At 43.0% G+C, this 16,649-nt stretch overlaps 1 protein-coding gene across 2 annotated transcripts in view; it reads right to left on the bottom strand.

The window, feature by feature from the left end:
• EGFR (epidermal growth factor receptor) overlaps positions 1-15,113 on the bottom strand; it is a 157,682-nt gene extending 142,569 nt beyond the window's left edge. The window contains exon 1 of one of the 2 annotated variants that reach the window (XM_030265295.4): positions 14,601-15,113. In XM_030265295.4, the coding sequence (XP_030121155.3) occupies positions 14,601-14,706 (106 nt within the window). In that variant the 5' untranslated portion in view covers positions 14,707-15,113. The remainder of the gene's footprint in view (positions 1-14,600) is intronic. The other variant, XM_002196432.7, reaches the window with a different exon arrangement.
• Between the last annotated feature and the right edge of the window lie 1,536 nt (positions 15,114-16,649).

Below are 16,649 nucleotides of genomic sequence, written 5' to 3'. Positions count from 1 at the left end.
CATCTGATACTTCCAGTTACTCATTACTTCCCTTTCAATCATTTTCAGTGTCTCATTGTAGAGAAATGCCAGGTATCTGACCTCACCAGTCACACCCTATGAAAGTGTCACCACTGGAACCTCTCAAAACCATCACTCCCTTTCACAATGCAATTTTTGTCACCTGTAAAACAAGACTCTTGAAGCTGTACAAATGCTAGCCCTACACAGAGCTTAGCTGATTTCAAAGGGATTGTACATAGACTTGAAATAATGCATCTGTCAAAGAGCTTGCTGAATTAGATCTATTGCTATTTATTTCCGTTAAGAACTTTTCTCAACTTCTGAACAAATGCATGATCTCCTTCCACTGTAGCATTCAAGTGTTAAGTTCCTACTCTCACTTTAGCTACATGCACTTTAAAAATCTGTCTAATGTACTTCTACAAGTGCTACATAGATGGGAGCTGCTTCAGTACCGGGTGGCATAGCAGTTGCTGTGGTAACACCATTTTTTCTTAAATGGTAAAGCAAGAGTGCCAGAGGCCTCTATATACTAAGAATTACACATTAACATATCATCTCAGGCCTATAATAAATACTTCTCAGGAAGAGAGAGAGAGAGAGGTGTGTGCTACATACACAGGCTTCTTTGCAAGAGCTCCCATGTAAAAATTTTGGCTTCAACACATAAAGTGTGTGAGTGAAATGCCACTCAACTCGTTAAAGTTCATTCCAGCAAGTTTAGAGATACCTCATCTTTGCTAATCCATAGGACCACTGCTTTGGCTGGCAGAAATCAATGCCTGAAGCTACAGTGCTTTACGCAGCCTAAAGAATTCACCTATATGAATCATATCCAAAAATATATCTAGAAACAATCTTTTCAGAAAAGAAAATGGAAGGACAATTACCAGAATATCTACTTACTGGACTTACTTGCCTTACCCAGGCAAAAGACTCATTGCAAGTTATAATACTAATACCACAAAATCTTGGGATGTGATTATCATCTTACCTTCTGTTTTGGGAGAATTACTTTTTGGCATAGTGTTCATATAACACAGGGTGGTATTCCATATCAGTTTTTCCCTTTAAACTAGTTGAGAAGAATTTTCTTAGGCAAATAAAGTAATAAAAAAACCCTGAACCTGCAGTGGCAGGCAAAATATCCACAGACTTCAAAGGGATATATTGCCTACGGTTTGCTGGATTGAGCCTGAAGAGAAAATGCATGTCCCTGCTGCAATGTTACTGTAACTGAGAAGCAAGAGCTCCAGATTTTCTTCTCTCTCTAGCAGCTCTCCATAATTCTACCTTTTCCATAAGCTGCCATGTATGTAGCTGCAATGCTTTTTTTTTTCAAAGTTGCACATTCTGAAGCTGGAGAGCCAAATCATTTTGAGGCCCTCCTTGAATTACACTTTCCCACCCCCAGTCAAGTAAATCAGGAAGGTGGAGATAGAGCAAGCAAGTTTATCAAAGGGTCATTCAAGATCATTAATTTAAGAATTATATTTTTCTGGGGTAAAGCACTCCTGAAGCTGTATAGATGGAAACTGGAGAATATATTCCCCCAAGATACCTTCCTACCTCTACCATCATCCCCTAAAGAAAATAAAGCAAATAAATATGGGCAAGCAGTAACTCTAGGAGGACAGACCTTGTGTCTATTTTGCACATTTCTGTTCCCCTCCTTCCCAGAGTATAAAAATGAAACTCCACCTACAGGCAGGTAAACCAGCTCTTTCTATCCCATGCTGCAGAGGTAGAAAGTCCATGCTCAACTCTTCATTAAGCTTTGTATTAGCAATGCTTACGCATTGGATATGTTGAATATCACCAACAAAATATCAGAGCTGGAGCAATTCACTGCTTGACTAAACTAATGACATATTTTCCTGCTGTCCTCACCGCATTATCAGTGATGTTGCTTAATGCACTGTTAAATACCATGTGCTATTTATTTTCTTGCAAAAGAACTTCCTTCTCTTCCCACTTTGGATTAAAGCCCATTTTGCATCACACTACGGCAAATAATTTATCTAATCAATCATGTGGAGGGGATGAGGGGAATAAAAAGGAGATAGGAATGTAGTAGTTGTGAAAGCAGTTTGAAAGAGACCATACATTGACACAGCTTGTAAGTTATACCCAAAATTTAAATGCTTCTTTTTTTAAAAAAATAGAGTATTAATGCTTATGAAAGTAATTAAGCCTTTGAAATGTTAACGTTCTAATAATTCTAATGCCAAAAAATCCACACTGAAAGCTAACATCAGCGTAGAAATACAGTAAATTTAAACTATTTTTTAATTTTCATACAAACCCTGCACTGACATTGCCTATTTCTGCTGACCTAGTGAGCAACTGGCAGAGGTAATGAAAAAGTGCCTGTCCTCTACACACAGGAACCTCAGATGTAAACCCACCTCAGCCCTAAGTAAGGGACTTCTGGGCAGCTACAGCAACAGCGGACCTGAATCATTAATTTTTAGCTGACAGTATTTTCTATTATTTATTATTAGAGTTATTACATCTTCAGAGCGAAAGCCTTATTTTATGAAATTACATAAACACAGTTGATAGTATCCATTTATTCCAGGACCTTAAGACTTTCACTGACAATCTAACAATGGATGGAATTACTGTTGACAATTTTACAAAAGCTTCTACAAAGAGTTTATAGGCCGTAAAGCCCAACAGTGCAATCACCAGTACGATATCATCTTTTTCAGTAGTACAGAGTTGGCCCATAACAATCCATTTTCTAATCTTCTCTGTTATAATCAGTCTGTTTACTTAGAAGTCATATGTTTGCTATTTCTGAAATTATCTGAGTCTTTGAAAGTGTATTTTAGGCCACAGATGGGATCCAATAGGTCCCATACTAAACAGGATAAAATAGCCCTTCTTTAAAATTCTAACAATCAATTCAGATTTTCTCTTCATAAGTTGAAATACAAAACACAGACGTATGCATACCTGTATTAAATTGCATGATTCAGGCAATACAATAAAAAAGGTCATATTTCTCTCTAGAAAATCAAAGGATTCAGTTCTTGACCCGAGTTTGTCATTGACACCTTTCCATGCCCTGTGCTGTCAGGAATTAATTTGGCTGGTAGTAACTAACGACCAGACAGAAAAGAAATAGAGAAGGTATTAATTAGCTATTTTTATTCTTAATTCACTGAATAGCATGTGCTCATTGATGCAAACAGACTGCTGCTGTTCAAATCAAGATGACCCTCATTTAGAAAAAGGGTCTGTTCTTCCTTTTTTGCACATGCTAAGTCTTTCATGTGTCAGCAAGAATTATCCACACTTACTGATGGGAGCATCTTACACACTGCTGAACACAAACTTCCTTGGTGCTGGATTAGTTCATCTACCATAGACAACTGTGATAAACTGATGCTGCCTAGGGGATCTGCCTCATTAAGGACAGAAAGAGAAAATAAGATCAGATTTGAAGTAATAAAATCATTAACAAGAGCACCTTAAAGAGCTTATTAGGTAGGAAATAGACTGACGATAGCATTGTTCAACACTTAATTACTTTTTGAAGACCAGATGGAAATAAGAGAACATTTCAGTGGTCATCCTTTCAAATTCTAAACAAAAAGACAAATACCAAACTGATCCATTAACTGGGCATGTATCCTAAAACAGATGTTTTAAGAAATAATGAGATCCTGCCATATAACTGAAGATGCTCAAATTTCAACTTCACCTCTTACTTCAGACTTCCTCACTGCAAGAGGTTAAATTAGGAGCTAGAAATTACTTTTACACCAAGGTAAAAATGCTGCAACTCAATTACTTATCCTTACAGGCAGGTGGAAGCTGAACACATATCATAAATCTGTCTTACATGCTTTCCCTTCCAGATCTGCTGTGAAATACTTGTCCCTGCTCCTAGTCTTGAAGACCGAATTTCTGCCATTAATTTCAGGGTAGTGATAACAGCATCAGTATCTATCCAGATGTTACAAACATGGCAATAAAGTCAAAGTGTGGAGCTGATAGCACCTTGCCAGTACCTCACTCAGTCCACTGCGCAGACACCAGCTCAGTTGTCATCTTGACCTTCCTCTGCTACACGAGTGAAACTTCCAATAGAAGCCTGTGCTGTGTCCTCAACATGTTTGGGTACACAAGGACCAGCTAGAAGGGGCTTTTTTCATTAGAAAGCCAAACACCAAATGATCCATCTGCACAGGCAATCAATGCCCTGCTGGCCATTGTGTCTCACTAAGGACAGTCTCAGCATTCTGATATCACTCACAATTCAAATATGGAACTTGTGGTGGAAAAAACTCTCCTGCTTGGCATAATTCATCTTCTGTTCACATTACCACAACTCTCCGTTAGGAAAGATCTGGATCAGTACCTGAGGGAGATGTGACTGGTTTTCCTACAGCTTGGTACCTAGGAGTGTTTTCAGAACCAAACTAAGGGAGAGAAGTCGAATCTCCTCAAATGCCAGGGGCCCCACGTCCTACCCGCTGTTCTGTGGCGCATAACCCATGTTCATGCGGAAATCTAACAGCTTCAATTATGGTCTAGCTGTGACAAATCAGCTTCCAGAGTCAGGATTTTGCCAACTAACACTTCTGCTTCCAAAAAAATTGGTTTGTTTTGTTCTGGTTTAATTGGTTTTTCACTTGGGGTTTTCTGTTTGTTTTTAATGGGGAAAAAAAAAAAAGGCATGTACTTGGTGCTGAGCTAGTCTGAAGAGCAGTAAAATAAATTAAATCCTGTACAAGATGTGAGAATGTCAAAATTCCATTCATGAGAAATAGGTTGCAACAAAAATTGAGGAGAAAAGCCACTCCACTCCTCTAACTTAGATTTTCATTTTTAAAGGCACTTGCTATTCAGCAGTTTCCAAAACATCATGCCGTCTGTCACTCAGACTTAAGGATACCTCCTCCACATTTTTGTGGGGGAAGATCCTTGTCTTCATGTGCCCAGTAGATGATCTGTGAACCTTCAGATTTAACATATGAGAAACGAATTTGTCAAAAATTAGTCATATCTGCTCATATCACAGCTGTCCCTTCCCAATGATTAAAGGAAACAAGGAAGGTTTTATTCTTCTCCCAGCTTCTAAAGTTTGTGTAAAATTCACCATGTAACTTCCTTCATGTAACTTGCACTCTCAGAAGAAATAGTGATCACATATGTAAAATGGTATTTTTATCTGGCACTGAAGATCTGTTATCTTCATTCTTTTGAAATCCCTTTAATCAGTCTTGTATAAATCTTTTGTTTAATGCACCTTTCACGCTATATTAACTGAAAAAGTTGGAAAGAAACACAATAGCAAAACTTTATCCTGAATAGAGCAGATAATCACTTGGACAGTAGGCCACAAATCTTACCATATCCTAAGGCTCCATATCATATTGCCTTTGATAGTCCAGGGTGCATTTTCTTAAATTAATATTGTTTTGTACATGGCACAAACAGGTATGACAGAGTAGTAGAGTGAGCATACATTTTAAAAATACTATTTTCACAACAACAAAGCCATCTGGGAATTTTCAGTTCCATAATATAGCTACTTAAAATTAAAACAAACTACAAAATAACAACATCAGGAAACAAAGGACAAACCGACCTTTTTTGTTCCTTGTCTTCTACATTGAATTGCAATGCTCTCATCCAAAGTTCAAATCCAAGAGCAGAAGTTACAGGTGACTCATGAAGCGCATCCCGTTGGAAATACCAAGGACAGCATATAATCCATGAACACATCTGAGAAAAGCAGTTTTCTGCACCTCTGGTTATGCATATCCATGGGAGTTGATGGCCAAATAAGTCATGAAGGAAAGCTAAGACTGCAACAACTGTAAATATTTGGGAAGTACCTGTTTGAGAATTGCCTGCTACGATTACAGAAAATGGAGGTGGCCCTTGGCCAGGTAACTTATTTTTCCTGTTAAGTATCTGTTGGTAGAAAATTCACAAGAAAATATAAGTGTAGAAGATACAGCACAATGCTACCTGTGCAAAACATATGTGCACCTCATTTTAACGTGAGCTCTGGTTAAGTGGCTTGTGTTGAAATGCTACCTAGCATTCCAAGTGTAAACCAGCTTAATCATATCTATTGAAAACCACATAATAAATAACATAAAATATTCAGCATGCCATCCTAATTGCAGAGGTTGTCTCACTTACTAGAAGTTATTTATTTATTCAAATGACTTGAGCTACGTGATTCAATCTGAATCATGGGAACTAGTTACTGATTTGTGCAAACAGCCTCTTACTTCTTTGCTAAAGGCATTGTTAAAATAACTGACCCAACTGCTAAAACAAGCTTCTTCCCTGAACCCTGCCTCCTTCTTTAGTTTACTTCCTGCGTGAACTTCAGAAAACATAATTGTTCTACAAAAACACTGTAAATTTAATTAAAAGAAAAAATAATTCCAATGCAATGAATTAAGTAATGCAATGGGAAAATTGGTATTTTCAAGATGAAAAAATTGCTTAGTAATAGGGAACTGCATATGCAGCCATAACTTCACTTTGCAGACCTGAAGTACACAGCTCTCAAGAAGAAACATCCACTGCCTCAGATGTGACTCAGACTTAACTTTCAGAATTGCACATGTGTCTCAGAGCTTAATGGGGGAGAGGGAGTGAATATATATCCATGAATACATATCCCCAGACAGAAAAAGCTACAATATTATTTTTTTTGGTTGGTTGGTTTTAGGTTTTTTTTTAAGTTAAGCATTGCAAATGTAAAAACTGCCATCATAACTGTGCTGCAGCTACATAAAAAGCATAATTTAGCAAACAATACATCTGCTTACACACAGCCTTGATTTGCAGCTACTGTCTCACACTGCTGTTATTTCAGGAGCTGCCGGGGCTTCCCCAGGGCAGTGGAGCAAGAGGCCAGGCATGCTGAGCCCTACCACAGGCAGGGAGGGAGCACACTTCAGCCACCAGGAGCCAAGCCAGATGCCACCAAGCATGCCACCACAGGTCACCTCATCCCAGGCTCCGGCCAGCCTCCATCAAGGGACATGTCCCCAGGGAAGGGCACACAGAAGGGCCTTCAGGAAAGGGAAGAAATGATGCTGCACATGAGACATTTTTTGACAGCTTGTGAATAAGCCCCAAGTAGGATGTTGGTTACCTTCAACTCCAAGGCAGTGTTTATCATTGGCTTGGGCATGGGATGAGAGGCCAAAATACTAGCAGGCAGCTTCATCAGTGGCCAGATGTATTGCCTCAGGCATTCAAAGTCTCTGTGGCTTTGAGCCCTTGAATCATGATAGGTTAAAACAATACTTTTCCCTATCTAGGAAAAGTGCTGTGTAAGCTCGCAGTGCCCCAGTGCCAAGACTGGCTGATTTCCAAGGCTTTCCTGGTTATCTTTGTATTTACTGCAGAATCTGGTGATGGGGAGGCAGGGATTATGCCACTATGTCCTGATTACCAAACATACAAACACCATCCCCGCAAAGTGATAATTTTCTTCTTATAAAAGCCAGAGCTAAAATACTACTATCCTGTCATCAATACAGCTGGTTTATATCGTCTTCTCCTTCCTTCCACCTCTTACCCAGAAAACATCCTGTCTGTCATGGTCCCTGCCGACTCATCCAACCCTTCAGGTCTCTGCACCCAGGAAGGAGCCCTCTACCTTGGCAGAGTGGTTTAGGCACAACTGCCTTTGCTGGCCCTGAATACTCACAGTTTCTCAGTTTGGGATGGAGGGAGCTGGCAAATCCCCAACATTTCCAAGGAGCTGGAGGATACTCCTGGGGGGGGCTACCTGCCTTTCACACAGCACCTTTGCAAGGTAAAGCAACCAGGGAGAGAAAACCGCTAGACAAGAAGGTTTTGAACCCACACAGAAACGTTGGTGGCCCTTGGGGCATTGCTACTGCTCGGTAGTGCCACCCTGCCTGCCCAGAGCCCCAGCCCGCCTCCAGCAAGGAGCCTGCAAGGCTTGGGCTCCTCCTCTGGGGCTCAGCAATGAACAGTGAAGGCGCCAAACATGTGGAGCCCAGGGAGGTAATGCATACCAAGCTTCTTTTAATTGAAACCTATTTATTTATCCCTATTTAATTATTTTTACTATTTCGTCATTTCAATTTATGAAAATAGAAAAAAGTGATCACAAGCATTTTGGATTTCATTTATCTCAGTGCTCACAGGGTTCAGAACAGAACTATTAATGTGTACACAAATGACAGTTTACCCCACTCCCAAAGTCTTAATTTTTTGAGCCAAGCTCAGCAAACATGCCTTGGCCAAAAAACTAAGTGGGATGGAGGTATAAGAAAATCAAGTGGTATTCTGGTATTTTTAAAATAAACCTGCAAATTTTCATTTCAAACGACTTTTCATTTTGCTTCTTATCCAACTTGAAAAGAAATCATCTCAAGTCAAAATGATCTTCCAGATTAAAACAAGGCTTTTTTCTTGGTGTTTTGTTGCTGTTTTTTTTCTCTTCACTTCACTAAAACCACCCCTGACATACTTTTTTCAGTATTACTGGAAGTTATTCTTTTTTCTAGTTTTTTTTTTTCCTCTTCAACCACTGCAACAAACAAAAGCCACACATGATTAAACGCACTCTGTAGGTAGATCATGCATGTGAACACGTAGATGTTTACTTTCATGTACGCAGATGTGCTGGGCAGACAAAGGAACGCTGGCAGAAAGAGAATCCCTGCATCTGCCTTGCACAGATCTGTCAACAGGCAAAACACACTTTGCATTGAAGCTTCCAAATGAAAGCTCACACATCCCTATGAGATACGTAAATCCAGCACGTCTCTCTCCTAACTATGGCTTCAGTTCATTAAAAAATAATTTTAAAAAGGTGTGGTGTGGTGTGGTGTGGTAGCACTTGCACTTGTTAGCTGAATGGCCAACCCACATGGCCACATCATTTCACTTCGGCCATCAGGAAGATTTCCTGTTTAAACACACAGTCTCACAAGTAAGTTTCTCATGTTTCTTCCTTTGAACAACCCTCAATAACATTAAGCAGGAGAGCCTAATATTCACACACACATTCCCCCACATAAGACAAACTACAAAGTCATGTCATAGTTCCTAATAAATAACCACCTTGCTTCAGCAGAAACAGACATTTATTTTGGTTCAACTTCTCTGTACAGAGGAGTACATCTTTTTTTTCCACATTTCCTTTAGGAATGACTTCTTCTGCCCATACTAATGACAAATGTTCTGTAATATTTCTGAAATTTAAAAAATACACTATTACTCAATACTGTTAGGTCAGCAGAATTCAGCCATAAAAAGGGAAGCATTACAATTCCGTTTGCCATAGTTGGAAGTCAAGAAGTAACATAATCAGAATGGACTGAAACACCACTAGGTATCATACTGTGCCTACTAATGTTGTTCCTGGAAGTTCCTGGAAGAAGGGGCACAGGAGAAGGTCAAATCCAGGATCAATGTGTATTATTATCAGCTGTATTATGCTGAACAGGGACTGTCAAAGTCCACACAAACACTAAGGAGTGGATTTCCACACTGTGTACCATTAATGCCTGGAAAAACATAATTTACCTGAACACTTTCTACCAACACCTACACAATGCTAACAAACCCATAGTTCAGGCCCTCCGTGTACTTGTGCATTTCACAAGCTCTCTGAAGCCAAGAGGTATGAACAGCAGTGGTTCTCAGGAACTTCTGAAGAGTCACATCCAACACAGCTCTTGTACCACCCTCATCACCAGAGGTATGTGGCATTGCAGAAGCTTTGTTTGAAGGGTGCATCCCAGCGGTAAGGGCCCCTCATTATTATCCCTGTTCCTCTGCCATAGAGCTCAGCATCACACAGCTCCCAGCCATGGTCCCTATCACAGGTGCTGGGTGAAGCACTGCTCAGGACCCAGAGAGGCAAGTTCTGCACTTAGAGCAAGATGTGTTGCTCAAGCTAACCTCAAGGCGATTGTGAGACCAGGCAACTATCCCTGTCATGGCAGAAACTGCTGCTTGAGTGTTCATGACAGGCTACAAACCTCCTACAGCCACCACAAAACAAATGCAGGAGTCAAAAAGTGAGAACGATCCTTCCACTGAGAAGCAAATAACAGCTCTGCTGCATTTCCTAATAACTTTCTCTTTCTGCTAAAGCTAGAGATTTCCCAGCCAAGCTGAATGCGATTCTTGTGCCAGATGAGCCCTGACTGACAGAAGTTCATTTTCCACTAGTAAGTAGATGTCCAAGGAGAGCAGTACAGCAGAATGGGGTTTGAGAAATTATAAACACAATTAGAAGATGCCCAATGCAATTCACACAATTCCAAAATGGCAATTATTCTATCTATCAAGTAATCTTTTTACAGAATTTGACTAGATTTATAAAGGTTTGTCAGCCAGGTCACCCTAGGAAGCATTCCTAATATAGAACAGCCAGAAGATGCTTTTGTGAGTACAGCCTGTTCTGGCTCCCTCAAATGAAAGTTCTACAAGTCAAATTTGTGTTACACAAACCCTTTTGCAATACAAAAGTCTAACATGAGATTTAACACAAGTTCTCATACCTGTAAATGCTGGTGCTTATAACATAACATGCTGACACCAATTTTGAGTATCAGTTCTTTCTGGGATAATCCACTCACATACATGGTGTGACTGTACTCTCTGATGCACACATACTACTGAAACCTGGACTAGTGCAAGAGTTTGTAGCAACATCAACAGTTTTATGCAAAACCATTCCATTAAGGTACTGTCATCCTCCCAAAAATGAAGTAAACCTTCCACTAGGCTTGTTTCTGAAGAGCTATTAAGCAAAGGCAGTTTGTGCTCAAGGAAGATAAGGACAATTTCTAAAGGAACTGGTTTGGCTAGTCAGCTATCTTGCTGCTAAAGCTAGCATATCCCAGTGATTTCAGTGATACATGGATACCTAAATGCAAAAGTCAGCCCTGAGGACCATAATGGCACTGTGCGACACTCCCCAAAAGTCTCTCTTTATAAATTAACAAATAAATTACAACGGACTACTCTGATTGTAAAGTCTCCAGGGCATTGATCTTGATTTCCTATTTATCAGCAAATCTCTTAATATACTCTTGATGTAATAAATAATACATTTGTATTTAGTAACACTTAAGCATCTAGTTTGCTCACCATACACAAACTTTGCTGAGAGGCCAATCTCCCTTGTAAAATTTTGCACATAGTCACTATATTTTGCAGATTGCCTGAATTAAGGAGATGACTTGCTAGCATTTTACCTTCCCTTCACTTCTCTTAATGATGAGTTTTGGGTTTTGTTCTTAATCATACACATACTGAGGCACTGGAGTAAAAGCAGCTCCACACTCAACACTTTTATTTCTATTATCTCACCAAATTGGGCCATATGAGTATCTAAGTTTCCATTTCTCTAATTGTATTTACCATCAAGACTGCACAGATTTATTTTAGTTTGCAAATCCAAAAATGTTTGGTCATTTACCAAGGAAATAGAAATTAACAAATGGTTGCATAGATGAGATCTCATATAATAAATACCTAATCAAACATACTACTAACTCCCGTCCACATAGAAAATTCCACTTGTGTCAGTGGTAATACAAACACAGGAATGAGAGAACACCGTACCAGCTCTCCTGGGACTTTCTCAGGAGTATGAGACATCCTTCACCTGGTACCAGGTAGACAGAGAACACTGCTGATTTCTCAGACATGCTGTGGATGCGTGGGCAGTCCCCTGCTCCTGGGAGGCCCCCATAGCAGGCACAACTCACAGGCTCCTGCCAGATCTCTGCTCCACAGAGCAGTGGCCAGGTTGCACTGGAGTGCATCTGAAAGGCACTGCATTCTTGCATGTAACTGGATCTGCACAATCCACAAAGACTCTAGATGTCTACTTGTAGGCATCTGTCACAAGTAAGCACGGAATAATACACAGTGCAGAAACTACAAGACAATACTCAATATAAGTACACACACAACCCACACGTAAACACTGCACAGGATATTAGACAAAAGTGTTTTTCTTCACATGGACATGAATACTTGGATACCCTTAAAGAACTTAGTCCTTTGTATAAGAGTCCAGGTACAGAAAGCTACCACAGTCCACCCTGGCAGCTCCTGAGCCGCCTGGCACGCCTGTATGCACACTCCCGACACGGAGCTGCACACTCCCATCCCACAACGTCTGCAGCTACAGATCAAAACTAGAGATATAAAACCAGTATATAGCAACAAAAAGCAATTTGCTGGACCGTAGCACAGTCACGGAGCACTGTCACACAAAGGACACGGGTCAAATGCAGCCAGCATAAGTGGCATGCCAGCTATCACAGGTATTTATCTCAGGTACCACAAAGCGGGCCTCCTGGGGTACATCAGTGGAAATCCAGATTAATTCTGCTTCACGTAATATGGGTCAACATCAGAGCAGGTATATAGAGGTGGGTATTGATCCCTGTGCTGAGAGTACTTCACTTTTGAGCAGTGCTGTTTGGTTCTGGAATATGTTCAATTCGGCTTTTGTATGTATCTTAATGACTACAGTGTTACAACAAAAACAGGTTTCTCTCATCCATCTTCAAGAAAATTAATTCTACAATTTTGGGAGAAGACACAATTGTATTTAAATTTCCATTCAAACATTATGTTGATTGGATTTTATAGGCTGATTCTGATGTTCTTCTAACAGCTGCCCAGGCACCTTTTTTTTTTCAAGACTTCTCATTTTGAACAAATAGAACAAATCAGGTTGAAGTTTTAAGAAGTGTCTTTTCACATGCGATTTGAACTTGCAGAAGTGTTCCATATATTTATGACAGCAAGCTTCCTTTCAGCATTTTTCTGAAATCTGATGCTAGGTCTTATCATTTGACCAAGGAGGCAGTCCCAAGCATACACTGATCCTCTACTACCTGCTGGACCTGTTGCTTCAAATCAACAACACACAATTCTCAGATGCTGCTTAATTTTGTGCCTCTGAGTAATTTTCTTGCTTATCTTTAACTGTGGGGAGAAACTAATAAGTCAAATCAATTGATTAATGCTTTCTGAAGAAATCTTCTGCCTCCACCTCTGCCACTGAGCCTCCAGCTCAGTTCCTCTGGTAGAGGAGCAGTTACTTGCGGACACAACATCCTGCGAATAACCTCTATTGGATTTATCATGTAGCCGTTGATGATTTAGCAATCCTCAAAAAACTGGCAACCTCCTAAGTTTATGAGACAGAGAATTAAGCATTATAAATCTCCTCACCCTTAACATATTATACAGGGCATGTGCACCTGAGAATGCATCTCAAAAGACAGGCAGAGCAGATGGGAGGCACTTTACTTCTCACAAGCTTCAAAGAGTGAGGAAAAATAAATAAATAAAAAGAAAACCAGGAAAGAAAAACTGCCCATGTTACATCAACAACAGGTATGAACTTGATTTCTGGAACAAGAGAATCTTTCCGCTTTTTAAAGGTTGTGCAACTAGTTCTTTTGGATGGGGTGTTCCTCACTTTCAGGGTGGCTTTACTGTTCACAGTCACGAAAGACTCTTAAGTTGCTCTAAGCCATGCAATGGCTTCTAGAAACTAATAGTTCTCCCGCTTTTTCTTTAAAAAGAATGAAAGGAAAAAGAAGAAAAACCAAACCACCCAAATCTGCATTTTTTCCTCTGGCTGGCAGATTTCCAAGATAAAGAGGACTGCTCTCCGGCTGGAACAGCAGCCGGGGCCTGCTCTCCAAACTTACAAAAGAGAACACCACACACAGAGAAAATGCGACGGGTCTGACCAGCCAGCAACGTCTTCTCATCCTCTGAGACAGCTTCTCCACTAAATAAGGAAAACCCAAGCACCCGCGGCAGCCCCACGCCCCTGCCCCATAGCCAGCCCCGCCGAGCTGTTCCCACGCACCGCCGGCACGGGCGGGCAGCGCCGGGGCTGGCAGCGCCGGCAGCCTCGGGACGGGACGGGACGGAGGGATTAATCCGTCCTCTTTCTGATAACCAGAACCCACACAAAGTTTCCATTTTTTTCAGTCACCTCCTCCCCAGGTGTATACTTTTTTCTATTATCGCTATGACTATTTTTGAACAGGACAAGCGGAGGTGTCCGGGTCAGAGCGACAGCGGGTTACCGGAGCGGCGCTTACTCGGGAACCCCACGGCTTTTCCTCGCCGCCCCGGTGCAAGGGAGCCGAGAGAGGCTGTGCTGGGCTGAGCCGGGAAGTGCTCTCCAGAGAGCGACTGGGAAACGTGGGAAGGGGGAAAGAAGAAAAAAGAAACACTAAAGAAGCACAACCGATGAGATGTGCCAAGGCTTATTCCCTTTTATTTCCTCCACCCCCACAAAAGAAAATAAGCCAAGAATCAGGAAGTCAGGGCTGCGTGATCGCTGCTATAGGTTTAGTCTTCTCCTCGTTTCTCCCCTCTCTCTGTTTTTGGGGTGGGTTTTTTGTTTTGATTTGGTTTTTTTTCTTAGGGAAATAAGTAGTTGGGACTTTCCCTCCGCCTCTCCCCACGGGAGACCGCGGAACGCAGCCGCCCGCAGCCCCGGCTCTCTGGTCCCCCAGTACGCAGCTGGCAAAGGGCGGCGGGACCCCGCTGCCCTCTCCCCCCCGGCCCCCTACCTTTCTTTCCCTCCACGGCAAGGCAGAGAGCGAGGCGCCCCAGCAGCAGCACCAGGACAGCGGCGCCGCGGGGCCCGGCGGCAGCGAGGGGGCTGCGGCCGCCCATGCTGCGGGACCACCGCTCCCTCGGCGCAGTGGCTCTGTGGGTCGGACGGGACGGGCGCACGGATGATCCCGCGGAGCCGCTCCTGCTCCCTCTGCTCTTCTCCCGCGGCAGCGATCAGCTCCTCTCCGGCGCTCTGCCCTGCGCGGCTCCGAGCAGCATGCTGGAGGGCGGCCGTCGAGGTCTGCGCGCACACGTGCGTGCCCCGCTGCGGACGGGCTGCTGCCTTCCTCCTCCTCCTCCTCCTCCTCCTCCTCCCACCTCTGCTCCTCCTGCTACAGGCGGCGGCCGGTGCACAAGGGCTCACGGAGCGGCTGGAGCCGGCTGTGGGACGGGGTGCGCCCGGCTGCGCTCTCCACTCGGTCGCGGAGCGCAGGGGCTCCCTCTGGGGACGCCAAGGAGGAGGAGGATTGGGAGGGAGCAAGGAGGAGAGGGGAGGAGAGACCGCCAGCGCCGTCCCCGTCGAGGTGGAGAAGAGGCGGGCCCCCCACCTGTCCCGGAATATAGGATGAGAGTAGGTGGAAGCGGGGACGAGATAGTTTAGTCGTTCCTCCTTGCTCGGCAGGGTGTGTATGTGCGGATTTTCTACTTCCCGGCAGTTTCTGCCCGGCAGCTGCCAGAACATGAGCGTGCATTTGCGGCGCTGCTCGCAAAAAAGCGGAGTGGCGCTAACGCAGCTTCTGCCTCCCCGTGTGCTCCCGCCCGGCAGTCGTGGAGGGGCAGAGGGTTACAGCAGTGCGGGTGTCCCGGAGGAGGTCGCAGCAGGAGCTCTGTCCCGTCCCGTTCCTCAGGGGGAGCTGTCCTCTCGCAGCGCCGGGGAGAGGAGTGCGGGCAAGGGAGAGCTGAGGCGTTTTACCGGGAGAAGCGAAGCAGCTCCGGAGGTTCGATCCACTCCCCAGGGGCGTATCTCCGGGGCTCCGGCCTCATTTCTGCTCCCGAAATCAGCGGAGCCCACTTGGCCTCTGCGAACAGTCCTGCTCTCGTTCAGGCCATTTTACTCCCAATATTTGTAAGGCCAAGTGTGTGCGTGGAATAAAACAGTGCAGTTTTAATGCGAATTTAGCACAGGGATAACAGGGTCCCTGTCTGCCCGTACCGCTTCTGTTCCCCTGCCACCAGCACTGAGAAAGTGTTCCTTGCTCCGCGTAGCAAGTTGCTTAATAAACACAAAATAACACAAGTGTTCCTGAGGTGCTCCAAGTACATCCACAGACGTTAAGCAAAAGAGTATGGTGCTCCTTTCCGTCAAGAGGAAAACCCAAGCTATTCATGAGTCATTTAAATATTCCTATGGATTTTTAACAGGCTGTTTCTCTGGAAAGTGGGAGGAAGCACTGTCTTGTCACTCAGATATGTAAATAGGACACAGACGTGCCACTTGTCTGGGCTGGAGTTTCTCCGAGTAGATCATGATTCAACACTCAAACCTGCTGAATGCCGGTGGTAATTTCTTCATAAAGCTCTTCTGAGGGCTTAGGTTACACAGTCAATAGGATATGAAGACTTAAAACTGCTGTGATTAAGTGGGAACTCCAGGACTAAAACCAATAATGACATGAGGTTCGGGAAATTCCGTGCTAAATGTCTGTGTCTGTCACAGGGTACTGGAGCACAATAGGTTGCAAAATAGTCACTGAGTGCACCTTGACTTTTCTCTGTTCTGCATGTTTCTTTGAGAGATCCATCACCCTTCTCCTACCAGTCAAATTCTTCTGAAAAATCTTTTTTTTTCTGATACTTTAACTAGCCGCTCTCCTAACTAGGCATAGAAAACTACCATCCCATTTACACATCCTAGCACAAAGCCCGATGCCTGGCCACATGCCTTTAATCGTTTCCTAAGATGAGTTGCATTACAAGACTGCTTTCACATTCTGTAACTGACATTCTGGTTCAATTATATTTTGTAAATAATGTGGAAGGTGTACTTTGAAGTAAACTCACAC

This window comes from Taeniopygia guttata, chromosome 2, assembly GCF_048771995.1.
Source record: "Taeniopygia guttata chromosome 2, bTaeGut7.mat, whole genome shotgun sequence".
Classification (NCBI taxonomy): Eukaryota; Metazoa; Chordata; class Aves; order Passeriformes; family Estrildidae; genus Taeniopygia; species Taeniopygia guttata.
This window is presented reverse-complemented; position numbering and strand designations above follow the sequence as displayed.